General features: G+C 40.1%; 1 protein-coding gene across 5 annotated transcripts in view; it reads left to right on the top strand.

Moving 5' to 3' along the window:
* TACC2 (transforming acidic coiled-coil containing protein 2) overlaps positions 1-19428 on the top strand; it is a 302620-nt gene that overhangs the window by 242272 nt on the left and 40920 nt on the right. For 2 of the 5 annotated variants that reach the window (XM_020979220.2, XM_020979218.2), the window contains exons 11-14: positions 6780-8097; positions 10780-10815; positions 13362-13422; positions 15953-16154. In XM_020979220.2, the coding sequence (XP_020834879.1) occupies positions 6780-8097; positions 10780-10815; positions 13362-13422; positions 15953-16154 (1617 nt within the window). Of the gene's footprint in view, positions 1-6779; positions 8098-10779; positions 10816-13361; positions 13423-15952; positions 16257-19428 lie in introns of all 5 variants that reach the window. The other 3 variants (XM_020979219.2, XM_020979221.2, XM_078151015.1) reach the window with 2 other exon arrangements.

The raw sequence follows: 19428 nt of genomic DNA, 5'->3' as shown, positions 1-19428 counted from the left end.
CAGGGTTCTGAGCTTGGCCCTGAGATACTGATTGGTTTTTTCAATGATTTGATCAAGGCATGATGGCGCGTTTATCAGGTTTACTGATGAGGCACAGCTGGGAGAGATAACTAACAAGCTAGATGTCAGTGATGACCTCGACAAGTTGGAACATTGCGCTGAATAAAATAAGATGAAATTTAGTAACGATAAATGCAAAAGTCTTAGCTTAAGGTAAAAAAAAAAAGAAACATCTCAGCTTCACAAATAAAACATGGGAGGCATGCCTAGATAACAGTGTGTCTGAAGATGATCTGGGGAGTTAGAGTGGCTTGCAAGCTCAATATGAGTTTGCGAATGCTAATGCAATATGTGACTGCATTAAGGGAAGCCTAGCTACCAGTGTGGGGAAGGTGATTGTACTGCAGTGCTTTGCCTTGATCTGACCATCCCTGGAGTGCTACATCCATCCAGTTCAGGACACCACATTTTAGAGACGACGTTGCCAAAGGCAGGTAGATCACTCAATGGATAAAGTACTGGGCCTGGAGTCAGGAAGACCTGATTTCAAGTCCAGCCTCAGAAACTTGTTAGCTGTGTGTCCCTTGGCAAATCATTTACTCATCATCTGCCTCAGTTTCTTCAACTGTAAAATGGGGATGATAATAGCACCTCCCTCTCTGTTGAAGTCACTTAACCTGTTTGCCTCAGTTTCCCCAACTCTAAAGGGGCTAATGATAGTGCCTGCCTCACAGGGTTGTTATGAGAATCAAATGAGATAACATTTGCAAAGACCTAGCACAATGCCTGGCACATAGTAGGGGCTTAATAAATGCTTTCCCCCTTCCAACGAAATGGAGAACATCAATAAAAGGGCAGCCAGGATGGTAGAGAGCTGGGGTGGGGAGCCTGTGGCCTGGAGGCCCCACTTAGTCTCTAAGTCCTCAAGCACAGCCCTTTGACTGTATCCAAACTTCCCAGAACAAATCCCCTTCATAAAAGGATTTGTTCTGTAAAACTTGGACTTGGTCAAAAGACTGCACTCCAGGACCTAGAAGGACTCAATGCCATAGGTTCCCCACCTCTGGTAAAGAGCCTGGAGAATGTGCCACGTGAGCTGTTGACTCTGGACATTTAACCTGGAGTAGAGAAGATATAAGGGGTACAGTATAGCTATCCTCAAGAATTTGATAGGCTGTCTTGTGGAGAAGTGAATTTAAGCATATCTTCAAAACACTTCAATAAATATGAGCCAGATTTTTCCAGCTGCTTATTGTAGAAATGATAAATGCTCCACCTTGAGGCCTAGTAATGCCTCCTGTAGTAAATTGGCGTACCTCCATAGGGCAGAACTTGGAGCAATAGGTAAGACTTTAATTGAAACAAATTTTAACTTGATGTAAGGATCAGCTTAAAACAGAGATATTTAAGTGTGGAATGGGTCACCTCTGGAGGTAATGAGTTCTTCCACACTGTAGGTCTCAAAGCAAAGAGTGGGTGACTCTTTGTTGGGGATGTTGTTGAGGACTTTTTTTCAGGAATGGGTTGGACCAGATGACTTCTAAAGGTTGCTTTCAAATCCAAGATTCAGTTTTTCTGTGAAATGTTGTCTTAAAGGCCTTGTTCCACACCTGTGTCCTCCATTGTTCTCTTTTAATGCAGTTTTAATTTTTCTCATTAACTCAATTTTATTTCCTTCCACTTAAAATTTGATAATCTTTTGGATTTTTTTTTATCTTCACCCTTTTCTAATATATTCCCTTCACTGAATCCTCCTTTGTAGAGAAGGGAAAAGACAGTTAAACAGAACTAATGGAACCCCTAAAATGTGATAGCACATGCAACATTCTGTACTTGTGGTCGCCCACCTCTCTACTGAGAGGAGAGATAGGGTTTCATCCTTTGCCCTTTGGAACCCACAGAGTTCATTGCAATTAATTTGAGTCCTTTTGCTTTTTAGCGTTTCTTTTACATTATTGTAGTCGTATATTTTATCTTCTTGGTTCTGTTTTCTCTGAATCACTTAGGATCAATTTCCCCATATTTTTATGAATTCCTAACAGTCATCAGTTTTATGGCACAATAATATTCCATTACAGTCATATAGTACAACTTGTTTAGCTGTTCCTTGATTGATACACAGGCTCTGTGTTTCCAGGTGGGTTTTTTTTCCCATTATGTCAGAGCAAATGAGTATACATGGGGTCTTAGTTTCTTTCCATCGCTGACCTCATTGGGATATATTTCAAATAGTGGGATGTCTGGTTCAAAAAGCATGAAAAATGTAGTGAATTTTCTCACATAATTATTAATTGTTTTCCCAAGTGATTAGACTAATTCACATCTCCACCTCCACTCTGTTGGTTTGCCTGTCTTCTCACATCCCTTCTAAAATTGACTGATTCTTTTTAAGTCTCCCTTTTAAAAATCCCCAGTTCACTTTTAATTAGTAGCACACAGTTTAGTATTTAATATCTCTCTAATCCTTGCAAATGAATAATTTGTCCCTGCCCCTAATTAGATTATAAAGTCTAGGAAGGCAAGAAGTAGGTCATACTACTTCTTTTGTATTTCTCTGCAGGTACATCGTACAGTAGATGCTTAATATTTTGTTGCTGGTCAGCTAATTGATTCAGTGATTTAGGGTTGTATGTAGAATTGGCTGAGGGAGGAAGAAGACTCCAAAGTTTGAATTCATTGATGCTGCTCTCCCTATCACTGAAAAACAAAAGTTATAAGGGAAATCAGTAATTAAGGTGAATTTAAGCGTATCTTCAAAATACTGTAATAAACATAAACTAGACTTTTCTAGCTGTTTATTATAGAAATGGTAACTACTCCACCGTGAGGCATAGTAATGCCAGCTTGTAATAATGTAAATGAGAACTTATCTTGATTATTCAGAATCAGCTAGGGGCCCTCTAGGTGGTGCAGTGGATAGAGTTTTGGGCCCGGAGTCAGGAAGACTCATCTTTGCGAGTTCAGATCCAGCCTCAGACACTTAGTAGCTGTGTGACTCTGGGCAAGTCACTTAACCCTGTTTGCTTCAGTTCCTCATCTATAAAATGAGCTGGAGAAGGACATGGCACGCCAGTGTCTTTGAAAGGAAAACCTCAAATGGAGTCTCAGAGTCAGAAACAACTGAAATGACCGAACAACAACAAAATTCAAATTCGAAGACAAACATTTATTACATGCTTACTATTAATAGAAAGACACTGTCCTAGGCACTGGGAATACTGAAATAAAACATATCATAGTCCCTATCCTCAAGGAGCTTCCATTCTTTTGGAAGGAAGGGAGGGATGTGAGCTTCACAGAGATAAATATAGTATAAATTAGGATGTGATGGCATCAAAACAGAGTTCCTGATGAGATTCTCTAGTCACATTTGAAGAGGTGAGAAAACACTTTGAGCTGAGTCTGTTAGTCCATAAGCAATTATTAAGTGCTTACTGTGTGCCAGGCACTATCGTAAGGGCTAAGATACAATCAAAAGCAAAAAGCAAAACAAAACATGGAGCTCACATTCTAAGGATGGAGGAAGAGTCGGGATTAGTAAAGGTTTTGGGGAGGAAGTGATGCTTGAGCTGAGCCTTGAAAGAAGAGGAGGCATCAGAAAGCTAAGATGAAGTTAATGACTCTCCCTCTTCAAATTCCTATAATGTAGAACAAGTTATTTTTATACAACATAAGGCAAATATCTATATAATATTAAATAGATTCATAGCTCTCAAAGCTCTTCTCAACAAATCTAGGCATAATATGCCTCTTCTCAGAAGAGTAACATTGAATTAAAAATCGTTATCTGAAGATAAAAGTTTTCAGTGATTGGAATTTGTGCTTCTAAAGTAAAGGTGATACTTATACTGATCCGAACAAAACTGAATCATGGAATCAGAGATTTTCAGAACTTACCTGTCAACTGACCATGCTTATGTATTCAGTCAGCACCATGCTATGCAGGGCATTTAGTAACACTTCATTTACTTAGTGGCCATTTTTATTGCTGAACCCTTAGTGACCCAGAACAGCTATAGCAAACTCAGATGAATGGCTGTTCAAATCAGTGACAGAAATAGCTGAAATTAAGCCAAGATGTGAAGATGACTCGACGAGCGCTGGAATCACTCACCACGGGAAAGGACTTTCATTGGCCAGCTATGGCTGTAGGTGGTGAAAAGCTGGTACAAAAAGCAGGAAAAGAAGAAAATAGACAATAGTGAAAACAGCAGACAAGAGGGAAAAGTGTGACAGAGGGGAAGGCTGCTTACTCAATAGGCAGAAAAGATGAATCTCACCTGGGGGAGGAGATAAGGAAAAGAAAAGAGTCAGAGATAACTTCGAGCTTTCTGGATAATTGGACCGATGGTGGTAGCAGGTAGTGTGGAACAAGGAAGTGAGCAGCAGACCCACTGAGCAAAGTAAGAAATGACTGCTAAAAATGAGTAACTATGGTGATAGAGACAAAAGAAATATCCACTAGGCCAGCAGAGCGTTTCAGTATCAAGACAAATTGAGTCCTGTGCTTTTCAGTAGCCCCCGAGGGCATTGCTGTTACAGGCAAATACAAGTATCACTATTCATAATAATGATTGTGAGACATCTAGAAAAGGGTATATTATGTTCAGCATATTCTTTACTAAGACAAAGAAATGTATAATGGATTTTTAGAAAAAAATGGTATTTTATTTTTTAAAAGTGTTAGTGATTAACAGAAGGGAAAAATTATGTATCCAGAATCCACCATCCAACCAACAATTCTAGAAAACTGAGGCATCACTATGCATTTCTGTGGGCTTGTTCTCTAGTTGTTTCAGATATTCAGGTATAGGTTGGGTCCGTGTTATCTCCATGAACTAGGTTATATATTTCTTTTGGGTAGGAGTCATGTAAACAACCAGTAGATTGATATATGCAACGCTAAGCCACTAGCTTGATTTTGGGAGTCTGTTTTTTATTACTGAACTGTCTGAATTGACCGTTTTTTCTCATGTTGTGTTGATTCAGCCAAAGGTATACTCCACATTGGATTGTTGACTCTCCTGTGAGCATCTTCTCTTTTCTTCTGTTTTATCTTGTGACTATATGTCTGCATATTTACTTTTGGGAGGTGGTGTGGTATTTTTGACTAGCACCAATACTGAGAAATTTGTGAGGGGTTTAAAGAAGATCCACCTTTTCTCAGGTTGCATGGCCAAGAGCTGACAAAGTTTGTCACTTGCACCTGACGATGTAGGGTTGGATGCATCCAAGGACCATCCTAAGCCACTTTAAGCTAACCTTATCCAATTCAATTCAGCTGGACCCAAATGTGGAAGTCGGAATTGGCTACAAGGAGCATTTTATTTGGGTTTTCTGGGCTGGGGTCCTAATGGAATGATAATTATTTTTACTATTGCATAGCCATCATGTTACATTTAGAATCTGTTAAGCTTCACTGCTAACCTCCCACCCTGTCCTACTAGATATTGGATTAATAATTATTCTTCTGTGAGCTTTTCTATCTGCACAGAACAGATCTTTTTAATTGTGGGAGTTTTCACTGATAATAAGTGCAATTTGTGGTTATCTTCACTCCCAAGAGAAGTTAGGCCATATGGCGGAGGACCATTATAGCTTCAGGTTATCTTATGTATGTGTATAAAAGAATGCAGCTTTCATGATATTTCATGATTGAGCAAAAGCATATTAATTCATGGTCTGTTATTTCCATAGCCTGTTCCCTTGCTTTCCTTCTTTCCCACACTACCTTGTGGCCCTCTTAGTAAATCATTCTTTGAGAGGCCTAGACTAGGAGAATTTTCTGAGACTATATGGAAAAACATAGAGATATCCCCTTTTTAGTATATAATATCACTTTTACCCCAAATGGGTATGCATTGGCAAAGAACAGTGATTGTATAATTTTGTTGTTGTTGTTGATTTCAAACTTGTATTTTTTTTCTGAATGAGGAAAATTGGCAATTTCTCTAAGGTTAACACTTGTGTAAATTGGATTTTTAGTATGGGGAAAACACTTTAACATGGTAATATTGGAAGATAGAACCAATGTCTTTTTATAGAGAGGCTAGAGAAGGTCATTTTTACATAAAATTATATTTTAGAGGACAAGATTTTGTCTTTCAGTATCTTAAGCTATGTGATAGTGAACCAAATAATAAAATTCTCCCATTAAAAATTAAGGTCATTACAGTATTTCAGTAGTTTGGAGAAAACATTACTACAATGGAGGTCATCATGCCTCAATTTAAAAAAAAAATCCACATTATGTGCTACTGGGGCTAATTGCAGGTACATTGAGTGCTCCCAATTTCAAAGAGAGATCTACATGGCTACAGATAGAAAGACGCCTGTAAGGACTCTTTGGCCTCTAGGTTACTATTCAGAAGTTACTTGATCCAAGTTTTAATGTGGAAACCCCAAGCTTATAGTCTCTTCCCTCTTATGACTAGGTATTCAGCTATGGGATATCTGAGCTAAGAAATTATGCTCTTTCAGATTGCTGGATACATATTTTGTAGTTTCTTGTGGGCAATTCATTATTTCCTCTCTTTAGAACTTGCTTGAAATCGTTTATTTATTAACTTGGAAAAATGGAATCTCAAAATCTTGGAGCCCAACCTAGTAGGCATCCAGTGGGCCCATGAAAAAGAGCTGCATCCCCTTTTGAGCTGATGCTGTTGCTTTGAAATGTCCTTACTAGCTCGGAAGACTTAGAATTCTGGCTGAGGGAAAGAAAGGAGAAGTCAATGTTGAATATCTTCTTAAGTGTGACCTATTTGTCTCTGTTTCCACAGGGCTGTGTGCTGAGACCGTTTCCATCACAGATGTGCCACATAGTGAATCAGTGGAAGGAAGCCCTTTCCGTCCTCCATCTCATTCTTTCTCCACTGTCTTTGACGAGGACAAACCAATAGCCAGCAGCGGGACATATAACTTGGACTTCGATAACATCGAGGTGATAGATACTTTACAGACCTTGGAACCCAGCTCCTCAGATGCCAAGAATCGGGACTCCAAAGTGAATGTCCGGAGAAAATCGACAGACTCTGTCCCAGTCTCCAGATCTACCTTATCCCGATCTCTCAGTTTGCAAGCTAGTGACTTTGATGGTGCTGGTGGTGCCTCTCTGGAGAATAACGAGGCAGGGGCAGTAGCAGCTGATGCCTACAGCACGGGTACGACCAGCGCTTCCAGTACCCTTAAAAGAACTAAAAAACCCAGGCCCCCTTCCTTAAAAAAGAAACAGACCACCAAAAAACCCACAGAAACACCACTGGTAAAGGAAACACAACAAGACCCAGTGGAAGAGAGTCCTGTTATCAGTGAGGAAAACCCAGCATCTGAAACAAAAACGGAATTGGGTAAGATAAACGGTTCAGGACCAGAGTTGTCAGAGGAGAGCCCCCTGGAGACTACTGTTGGATCCAAAGCAGCCTATCCCCTGGACCCTGATAGTGCCGAAGGGGATATTCCACCTAAAACAGGCAACAGCAAAGTGCAGAACTCACCCCTGATTGGGAAAAAGACATTGCCTCTGACCACAGCCCCAGAGGCAGTAGAGGTGACACCATCTGACACTGGAGGTCAGGAGAACTCCCCAGCCAAAGGGCTCTCTGTAAGGCTGGAGTTTGACTATTCTGAAGATAAAGGAAGTTGGGACGACCAACTGGAAAACCCCCCTCCTCCCAAAAAGATAGGTAAAAAGCCAGTTGCCAAGATGCCACTTAGGAGGCCAAAGACTAAAAAGACGGTGGAAAAACTTGATAATGCTCCTGCCTCACCCACTAAGTCCCCTGTTGACCCTAATGAAATCCCTATCTCCAAAGGCTCCTATACCTTTGATATAGATAAATGGGATGATCCCAACTTTAACCCCTTTTCTTCCACTACGAAAATACAAGAGTCTCCCAAACTGCCCCAACAGACATACAACTTTGATGCTGACATCTGTGATGACTCCATTGACCCTTTTAAGACATCTTCTAAGATCCCTAGCTCACCTTCTAAGTCCTCAGCTTCTTTTGAGATCCCAGCCAATGCTGTTGAAACCAATGGAGTGGAAGGAGACAACCTAAACAAGCCTGCAAAGAAAAAGAAGACGCCTCTAAAGACGTAAGTTCAAGGGTAGAGTTGGATCAGGATTTTAGAGCGGGTAACAGATATTAGAGTGATTCACATCTTGGTGTCTGGCTACATTTATGAAGGCTTTTGGCCTGACCATCTATCCTTATAGAAATGGTATTGGACAAGTAGAATACCTTATCCTGTTCTTTGCAGCAATTGTCATGGCATTTTCCCAATAATGTAAAGGATGCACATCTAAGAAATACCGTCAAGAGATTCCTTAGAGGTTGGATCCCGGAGCTTTTGTCTTAATAAGTTAGCGTTTTTAAGATTTTATTTACTTTTGGCTGGGGTCCTAACTCTCATCTGTGTGATAGCTGATGTCTTTATAGAGGACAAACACTGGATCCTTTAGGAAAGAAACAGTTTCTCTGTGCAGTAGGTTCCAGAAGAAAAACTTTCTCACCTTCGCCTATGCCCCCTCTTGGCTATTCCATGTATAAATTTGTTTCCTGGAATGGCTTAGTGACTAGGATGCCTGGACATATTCATCACCTGTACAATGCTAGTAATGTTTTTTTTTTGCAGTGATTCTTCTCTGAGAAGGCAAGGAATTGTCTCTGTTATGGACCCAGCTGTTGAACTTTATTCACTCTCTTTGATCTGAGAAAAAAAAATTCACCATTTCCCCTTGGACTTCTAGGACCAGCAGCTTGGCACCTTCCCACCCTAAAGTCCCTCGAAATCAAAAGTTCAAAACCCTAGTTGTCCAAATGGCACAAATAAAACTTTGAAGGAAGGGACAGTCTTGGCCAAATTCTGTCAGACTATTAAAAATAACTACTAGAAGTTATGTACTTTTAAATTTAGATTTATATTAAATATGGTGAGCTCTCTAGTCAACTATATAAGACTACAAGTTGTAGAGAAGGGCCAGTCTTGCATTGGTAGAGACATTATTTATTGTGTAGTAAATAGTTTGGGAGTCAGGGAAACGTGGGTTCAGATCCTACCTCAGATTAGTAGTAGTAGTAGTAGTAGTAGTAGTAGTAGTAGTAGTAGTGGTAGTAGTAGTGGTAGTAGTGGTGGTAGTAGTAGTAGTGGTAGTCATGGTAGTCCTGGTGGTAGTAGTAGTAGTGGTGGTGGTGGTAATTCTGCCATCCCCACTACCACTTTGACTGCTGCTGCTGCTGCTGCTACTACTACTCTACTACTACTACTACTACTACTACTATAGCTACTTAGCTAGCTAGAATTTACATATAGTGCTTTAAGGTTTGCTAAGTGTTGTATAAATATTATCTAATTTTATCCTCACGACAATCCTTGGGAAGAGTAGATGTTATTATCCCCAGTATATAGATGAGGAAACTGAGACAGATACAGGTTAAGTGATATGCCCACTTACAGCTACTAAGTGACTTGAGTCCAGATTTGAGCTCAAGTCTTCCTGACTCCAAGTCAAGCACTTCATCTTCTGTGCCACCCAGCTGCCTAGCAGTATGACCTCAGGCAAGTCACATTTCTGTGTCTCAGTTTCTTCACCTGTAAAATAAGGGGGTTGTACTCAGTGGCCTCCAAGGTCCTTTCTATCACTCTATCTGTGATCTTTTGAGTTCCCTCTATCCTTGAAATCACAGGGTCAGTCCCAATCACTGCCCCTAAGAGGAATTCACACTGACATATATGCCAGATTCAGAGGCCAGCTGGCACCTTAGTAAATGTATTGGATGTACATCTAGCGCTGTTATCTGCTTAGGAGCCTTGACCTTTTCCTCCAGTGGGGTTCCATGCCTGGGATCTTTGAGGATTTCACAATTCCTTGGGGTCCAGTCATCACTCTGGGCGGCCACGAAACAAAGGACAGCCGCTGGCCTTGAATAGAGAACAGGTGTCCTACTCAGTCTGAGGTCTGAACCATGGCCAGGCACTCAGAACGTCTCAGGACTGTATTTAGATCTAAGAGGAGACAGCCTTGAGATCACCTTTAGCAGCAGAGCAGGATCAGACAAGTTGGGAAACAGATGATGATGTTTCCTATCTCTGTTTACCCAAACACAACTTTTTTTTTAGAGAATTAGAATCAGTGGCTAGGAGCAATTGTGCCCCAAGCTGCAAATGGAAGGAAGGCATGTTCTTGTCATCCGAAATGCCTGACACCAATTCTCTTCTTTTCTTTTTGGGGAAGGGAGTTTTTGGTGAGGAGAGGGAAGGACAAGGGATCAACGGAACTGACATAAGCTAAAAGAAAACGGATTCTTTGTGCATCATCTTATTATCCCTGGTCCCACTATTGATCTCCTTGGTAGCTTGTGAGCATGCGTCGCCAAGTCAACAAGTCAATCCAACATGCATTATTAAGCGTCTGCTATGTACCAGGCATTGGAGCTACCACAAAAGGCAGAAAAAAAGCAGGCCAAAACAAGATGGAGCTACTCTAAGCAGTCTCACACTCCTGCCTCCCGAGTGTCATTTCCTGTGCACACAAGGCACCCTATGGCTTGGGAAATGCCCTAAAGATCTGCCGAGAAACACCAGAAGGCTTAAATCAAGACCTTCCCAGAGGGCTCCCCTCCCCCCCACAATCTTAAATGTTTGTAGCTTTTCCGGCAGTCTTCACAGTGGATGGTGATTTTTTCCTAACACATTAATAACCAGTTGTCTGCAGATTTATCTTTTTTGTCAGTTCCTTCTGTCTGTCTCTCTTTTTCTTTGTCTTTTTTGTCTTAGGATGGTAGAAGATGTGATGTCTGTATGTTCTCTGTTGTAAGTAAACTTAATGGTATCAGATTCTTATGCTAAAAACGGCTTCCCCTCTTCACCCCCATCTCTCATACCCATTTATTTCTGGCTTCTATGCTCTCCTTGTTTATAGTTCACGGGTGTTCCATATATGTTTCTGTGGCATGATGGGGAATTATGGGGCATGGGGCTTCATATTAGTGGGAGTCATTTTTCTTATTTGTCATGATTAGCACAAGTGAAATTGCTTGCCTGCTTGCTGGGAGTGAAACTTTTTTCTCTCCTTATTTGATGTTATCATGCTCTCTTATTTTTTTTCTTTGCATTTTTTTCCTTTCATCATCAATTGGATGGGTGGAAGATTGCTTTGGATAACACCGTGGCTCAACTGACAACTGTCTACCAATATTTGAATCCGTAGTTTTGGGTTCATAGCCAGCCCTTGAGTAGGGTTTGTTCTTGTTAATGGGTAGAGTTGAAATGTTTTAGTAATTTCAAACTGATAAAAAAATTCACAGATCTGGAAGATGCTGAGCCCTTAAGCCAGAAATATTTTTTTTTCCTTTTTTAAATATGATGTGCACGGATGTTAGAGCAATCCACAGCCCTTCATACATTCCCCTCCTTGTCGTTGAAGACACTGACAGGCTGTTAGTTGGAATGCATCCTTGGCATCCATGTATGGTCATGCTAGGTTTTTATAAAAGCAGAGCTGACCAACTCTAAGCTGTTGCTGCTAAGCCCTGGCCCACAGAGCTCTATCAAACAGCTCAGCTGTGAATAAGAGGGAGGTAGCTTCTCTTTCTGCCCTTCCTTAATTATGAAAACCAGCACCATCTTAAGCAAGTACCTGGCAACCCCATGCAAAGCCCTGGGGGAGGATACTTTCTTTTATCTGGTTCTCTTCTGCTAAAGGGACTTCTGTTAATCCTTCAGAAACACTTTTAAGACATAAAGAATATGCATATATAATATGTATATTTTTATGCCTGAAAAAAATATATACAGACCTTTCTTTCGATTGCTCTCAGGGAAAGTGCTATTGCTGTAGTGTTTTATTTTTAATGTAACAATGCCATTGTTGGAATATTTTGGTTGAAAGAAAATGAAGAACCTGATTGCCAGAAGTCACACCTAAGAAAAGGGGGGAGAATTAAAAAGGGATTAGGATGAATATAGCTATTAGTTCCCTTGTGTAGTCACAGCCCAACTCTTAGGTGCATATATAATACTGTTTCTTAAGGCTGTGCCACAGAATGTGAAAATTGATTCTCTACTTGCTTAAAAATGACCTGATGTATTTAACCGAGCTATATGTATATACCCAAGTATATTAATAGATTATTGTCTACTTCCTGGACTCTTTCCTTTTCTGTATCTATCTCCCAGTATTCTGAGAGATGTAATTTTGGGCTCTACCTCCTCCTAAGCTTACATGGTACCTGTCTTATAGCAGGTGTTTGGTGAATGGGTGGCCTTGCACATGTCTAGGTTCTTGGTGAATTGAATTGCTAGGAAGTCCAGAATCTGAAACTACTCCAGTGTAATCAGTATATCTGTATGGGATCTTGAGAAGTCATCTAGTTGATCTTGCTACCTTTTGTCAAGGTCAGTGGTGTGCTGATGAGTGCTTAACTAGCTCTCCAAACGAATCAATCAATAAATGACACACTTTTAAGTCTTATCTACATCATTAACATTTTCTCTGTTACTTTATTAAGTCAAGACAATCAATAAAATAATAAATCAAACCCTGATTTGTAGTGTTTACCAGTTTCCAAGGTGTAAATGCTCACACTGAAAATTGCCTCTTGCAAGCTGATGTGAGCAGTCTCTAGCATCACACTTATTCCCTCTGAGAGAAATGAGATCACAAATATAAATATACATATAGATGTACATACATTTGTGCATACATATAGGTGTGTACATGTGGATAGAGTGAAATAGTTCTTCAGCTAAGGAGATCCTCTAAATATTCTTTGTAAGCGCTTGCTAGCCCTCACTTCCAGTTTTGTGACTGATTGCTGCTGCTCCCTGGCAGTCTGGGTGTGAGCTCTACCCTGGCCAGCCAACTATAAAAGGAGTACATAACACCTCCTTCATAAGTGCATTGTGAAGTCAAGCAAGGCAATATTCAGGAAATCCAAAATGACGCATCTACTAAAGAGAGAATGTTTTAAAAGTTAGGCAAGCCCATCAATCCTCCCTTCCCTCGGTTTGATGTTCTTTTATAAGACAACTATATTAATTGGCTAAAGCTTTTTGAAAGTATGGCTTAAGTCTAGCCTAAATCAGCTTCACTTTCTGGATCCCTTCTCCAAAATGGCATCCCTTTGTTATTGATGCAGCTTTATGTTACTTTTCCTTGGGGAACAAATTAGCAGTAGTTGCTAAAAACACAATTTATTTTCAGGAGAGTATATTTCTGTAAAGCTGGTGTGGTGCACATGGGAGTATGGAGCAGTATGGGCTAGCAGGAACAGTGGTTGTAGTCTGCTTTGTATCTCGATGTGACAGGTTCTCTGTGCCTCTGTTTGTTGTGTTTACATTTTAAATTTTGTTTCCAGTGATACATTTAGGGTGAAAAAGTCGCCAAAACGGTCTCCTCTGTCTGATCCACCTTCACAGGTATATATAATGTTTTTCTTATATTTATAATTTTATTACTCATATGGGGAAGAGCTGAAATGAGTATTTTTAACCCCTTACTGCCAGTCCTGTGTAAATTTTCCACTCGGTATGGATCAGTTTCAGGTGAGGGTGGGGGGTGGGACAGGAAGCAGCATGGAGGAATTACTGAAAAGACGGGTTTCTCTTCTAGCTCTGACACTGTGAAACTACCTCCTCGGCCTCAGTTTCCTCAACTGTAAAACTAAGGGGATAGTACCTTCTCTGTGTATTTCACAGTTGTTGTGAGGTTCAAATGAAATAATAGATGTGCAAGTGCTTTGTAAGAACTGTATAATGTGCAAGGCACATATAGGGTATCAGAACTGCTATCGTGAGGGACAGCATAGAGCAAGCTTCACTCTGCTTGCTCTGAGTCATTTCTCAGTGACAGACTCACAGAGTCTCAGTGATGGAGAGGCCATCTAGTCTAACCCATTCCTGCACATTTATACTTTCTGCCATAATCCTGATACATGGTCATCGAGCCTTTGCTTGTTACAGACTTCCAGTAATAGGGCCACCCACTCCTTGCCTCAAGGCCAGCCATTTTACTTCTGGATAATTTTCATTTTTAGGGAGGTTTTCTTTTTATTGAGCTGAAATTTGCTTCTTTGCCAGTTAGTTGACATGCCTTACGGATTCTACCTACACGATATCTTTCCTTTCCATTTCTTAACTGACAATTCTGCTACCTTCACTCTCATTTAAGTCCCAATTACCCACTTCTTTTCTGGACTATTTTACTACTCTCCTGCTTGCTCTCCCTACCTTCCATCTCCCCTTTCTCCAGTACATTCTTCATCACTGCCATTGTAATCTTCATAATCTGCAAGTCCACCACTCTCCTATTCAGAAACCTTCCCTGGCTACCTACTGCACACAGGAAATGATATAAACTCTGACTCTGACATTCAAGGCTTTCACTACTTCCCTCTATGGACTCCTAACCATTTTGTAATTTTGCCCTGCCTTCTCTGGCCTCTATGCATTTTTGTATTTTACCTGTTCTCTGGGCCTAGAACAGACTCCCCCCACGTTTCTGACTGTTGAAATCTTTCCCTTCTTTTATTGCCCAGGTCAGATGTATAGGCTATTAAGAATTAATCCCTGGGGATGCCTTCAAGATTTCCCAGCTAGAAGGGGTCCTTCTGTCCCTGTCTCTTTCTTGCCTCTTCCTCTTTGACCTGTCCCCTCGACTTACTTCATTCTAGCTCACACTACAATAATTTCTATTCATGTCTCATCCCTTTGCTTTGTTTAGGTCCGTTCTAATTATGGAAGATCAGTCTTTGGGGGAATAAGCAGATAGTTTCAGAAACCTTTACTTGGGCCTCTGGAGGAATAGGTGCAGTCTATTTTGTTGTATTCTGTTCTGCCCAGTTAGTCTTTGAAATACTTGAAAATCTCTCACTTGTGAAGGTCAGACTAGACAAGGGAATGTACAGTGAGTATCTGAATAATAACTATCTGTGGAAAGAGAAGGAAACTGTTAAGCCAGTGGTGTGAAACTTAAGTAGAAACAGATCCCTGCAGGCCCCTCATATTGACTTAGAAGACCACAGATTAACATTATCTGTATCATATAGCATTTTTATTTATTTTGTTAAACATTTCCCAGTTACATCTTAGTCTGGTTAGGAAAGTGCTGTGTATCTGACCCCTGCTTAGGGGATCTCTAGAAAGACTTTAGTTGTGCAGATAACCACATTTTCTTTTGCACTGAAACACATAACAGTGCTTTGATGGGAGGGCAAGGAAGCAATTCCTTAAAGAAATGTGGGGATGTAGCTCATTTTCTGACATTTTAGATACTCATTATTTGAGTTTCTGCCTCCTGACTATCACTCTCAAGAAACACAAATCCCTTTAGCTCTCTAAGGCATAATGGTGCAGAGGAAAGTGCCCTGGATTCAGAGTGGGAGGAGCTAAGTTTGAATCCTACTCATTCTGCTTGCTACTTATAGGACCCTGGGCAGATCATTTGGCCTTTCTCAGCCTCCATTTTCATATCTGTCAAATGAGGGAGCTAGATTAGAGGGTCCCTTCCAGCTCTAAAGCTATTATCCTCTGACTTACCGTTTTTGTGTTTGCTTTTAGCAATAACAGAGGAAGTTGATGTCTTACAAGTATATCATTTGTTAAAGCAATATTTGGGTTTTCCTGTGGGTAATGGAAACAGGCAAATTCCACCTCCACAAAGTTAAGAAAGCTACTTTTAAAGTTATATAATATCCTTAATAGCAATGAAGAACTTGGCTATTTCAACTTACAATGCCATGGGGTTTGTTTACTGTACTGAAATGGTGACCCTTAATCAGGATTTATATTCTGAAAAAAAGCAGTCAGAAAAATTGAGGAAGGAGAATTTAAGAATTTAAATGTGGCTAATATGTCATGGAAGGATTCAAACCCTAGCTCTGGGATGGAAAGGACATTTGTGACTGGCAAATAGAATGAATAAAAAATGGTGATTATTTGTACTTCACAGGATCCCACTCCACTGCCTACGCCAGAAACACCCCCAGTGATCTCTACTGTGGTTCATGCAACAGATGAAGAAAAACTAGCAGTGACCAATCAGAAATGGACTTGTATGACAGTGGAGCTAGATGCGGACAAGCAAGATTACCCTCAGCCCTCTGACCTGTCAACTTTTGTAAATGAGACCAAATTCAATTCTCCCACAGAGGGTAAGCAAATTAATGGCCATTCGGACCCCAACCCCAACCTGGAAAAACTTGCTCCAAAAGAGCAAGAGGCAATGAAGGACCATAAAGAAAATCAGAAGCCAGGTAATTTGGGCCGCCATTTTGCATGTTCTTTCTGAGCCCTGGAGACAAAAGCTGCACTTTGGTATAACGTGTGGCTTTTTTTAAAGCTGTTATCGCTACATTCCACTGTGGCTGGTGGAGCCCAGCAACTGTCAGGAGCCTTGCTTCTCTTTATATGCGTTGCTGGTGATTGTGAAGGGCTCAGCCTAAAAGAAGAGAATCATCTAGCACCAAGCTGGCAGTGTTGCTGAGCTTCCTGGCATTTCCTAATGACCCCTATGGCTGCTGAGGTGTGTGAGCTGAGAAGGCTGAAATTACCTGGTCAGACTTCACAATTGAAAACCCACACCAGGCATGAATCTAAACATACTTGATAACAACAGAGGAAATCCTTTGGAAAAGGAAGCCCTTTCCAACTTCCTCTTCAATTCCTAGATTTCAGGTCTCTTTCCTAATTCTGTGGATTATAAAGAAAATGAATTTCAAGTGAGCATAAAATGTGCCAAAGGGAATCAAAAAGTGTATCTACATATCCAGTTGGAGACACAGATTTTCAAAATTCAGGAGAGTTCCATACTGGGATACCTAACTGTATGTGATTGTGTGTGATTGTATCTTAATTAATTTCTCTGAGATTTAATTTCCTTATCTGTAAAACAGGAATAGTAATACCTATCTTGAGATGTGGCCTAGTGTGTAGAGGGCCAGCCAGGAAGACCTGGGTTTAAGTCTTATGTCTAACACCTACTGTCTATACGACTGTAGTCAAGCTACTTAAACTCAGTGGCCCAGAGAACTCTCTAAGACATAAATGAGTTGCTGATCTATATCAAGGAAGGGAGTTTCTACATGAAGAGTTCCCTATATTAATGAAATCACAGTTCTGGACCAAAAATATATATGCATGTATGTGTATATATGTGTGTGTGTGCACGTGCGCGTGCGTGTATATACACATGTATGTGTGTATACATACATACATACATACATACATACATGTCTTTTTTCTAGCACTTAGACTACCTGGCACATAGTAGGCACTTAATAAAGGCTTCTAGATATGTGTGTCTGGTTGGATGGGGTGGAAATCAAATGACATAAAATATGTGACAAGTGCTATACCAATAGAAGAATACTCTTTTTAAGAGTATTATTCCTACCCTAATGCCTCACGAAAGTATAAAGATGACCTTTGATTGGCCAAGGCTAGGTCATTTGAATGAAAGCTTTGCCAAGTCTGACCAAGATGGAGAGCATTTGAACATGGTCCTAGTAATACATAGATTGTGACTTCTGTTTGAAACCGAGCCCAGCTTAGGAGACTGTCTATGGAGTGGTGAAATCTTTGACCATAGTGATCCATTATTGAAAGCTAGACCTGCAGCTAACAGTTTTGATGCCCTGCACTGGTTGCATGAATCATATCCTAAAAAAAAATCAATTTTGTAATTCATGATGTAAAAATAATAAAAGAAATAGTAAGACAAATTCATTTGAGTGGGTGGGGGAATAAATTCTTATACTGACTTTTTAGGCTACTAAGGGAATGTTTGTATTAAATTTTTGTGCCCCCAGAATTCAGTTCCCTGAGACAAAGCCATGGTCATGCCAGTTTAAGAAAGACTGTCAGAAATCTGTTAAAATGTGAACTAATTACTCTTAAAGAAGCTTTACCTAAGTCCTTCTGGTGACTGCTTTCACCCCTGGATTTATTAAGGGAGAATAGACCAAGCATTTCATTAAGCACCTACTATGTGCCTGGCACTGTGGTAAGCCGTATACAAATGTATCATTTGATCACAACATTATTAAACATCTAACACAGTACAAGCCCGTTGAGTTCACATGGTAATCTACGCTTTCCATGGTGGTTTTAACTTCTCATTATTGTTTATAACACAAGAACTGCCCCAATGGTAACATTTGGTTTGAAAATGATTTCAAAATCCATCTTGGAATTAGTACCAGAAAGGAGAACATTATTGTTAGGAAGATATTGTTTAAACCTTACAGTGATATAGACACTTGAATTTTTATTCCATTTGAAGGCATTCCTTCCAACTTTTTTGCTAATAATAGAAAGAGTACCAAGATTCTAATTAAATGCTAATGACCATACCATGCTTATGTACTGAGTGGTGTGATGTTCCAGAAAATCCAGATAATAGTAATTATATCACACAATGCTTCCTCTTGAGATTACTTAAATAACTGGGCTTCCCCTTGGTAGTTTGGTTTTTACTGTGAGAAATCTCTGAATTATACAAAAGAATTTCCTCTGCGAGTCACTTAACACATTTCTCTATACTTGTGTGAATATCTCTGAAAGCTGTCTTTATGGAGCTTGACAAAGAGCAGACTCCACAGATTTTGCCACCTTGGGCTTTCATTTGGCCTGGTACTTCATATAAGGGCGTGGAATTTCTTTCCCTTCTGTATTTTGGTGATTGCTTAGAGGAAACTGACTTTCTCATACTTACTATATCCAGATTTGGAATATGTCATCAACAAAGCACCATCTTCCTCTACAGTTGAAGGAGAGAGCTTACTGTCATCTCCATAGATTAATTATCTTTAGCAGTTGGAGAGCGCTTGGCCACTTAGTGGAGTTAGATGTCAGGGCAGAGAAAAGGTTCATAATCTCAGGAACAAAGGACACTGTCATGTCAGCAGGTACACATGACCATTTTGATATTTTCAATGGCACTTGTTGTGTTAAGGGATTTTTCTGCTAGTTCATTATTCCCTAGGGTTTGCCATATGCTAAGCATTCTCATCCTTCAGATAACTTTAAACAAATATAGAAAAGCATTTCAATATCATTTTTATTCTTCTGCTGTTGCAACCAGGTTTTTAGCAGATCTGCAAGCTAATCCTGATATGTATGTTTTGTGTTTGAGTTTTATCAGCTGGAATCAAACACATGCACTTTTTTAAGAGGAGAAAAATCCTTTGAACAGAAGTTTATAGAATAGTAGATTTAAAGCTGAAGAGGTTGTTAAACTGTGGCTGCTGAAGCTCATCTTCACCTCCCGACATTTTAATAAATGCACTCCAACTGTGACTGATGTGACAACTGTTCATTTCTAGCAATAGCAGCAACAAAAACAAAATACTCCCAATATGTAAATGTTTGTGCTGGGCAAGGTAGTTGAAAGTTGCCCATTTATATGATTGTGAAGTGCTAATACAT

This window comes from Phascolarctos cinereus, unplaced genomic scaffold (genome assembly GCF_003287225.1).
Source record: "Phascolarctos cinereus isolate Bilbo 61053 unplaced genomic scaffold, phaCin_HiC Scaffold_3;HRSCAF=262, whole genome shotgun sequence".
NCBI lineage: Eukaryota > Metazoa > Chordata > Mammalia > Diprotodontia > Phascolarctidae > Phascolarctos > Phascolarctos cinereus.
The sequence above is the reverse complement of the archived record's forward strand: the minus strand, read 5'-3'. Positions and strand labels throughout refer to the sequence as shown.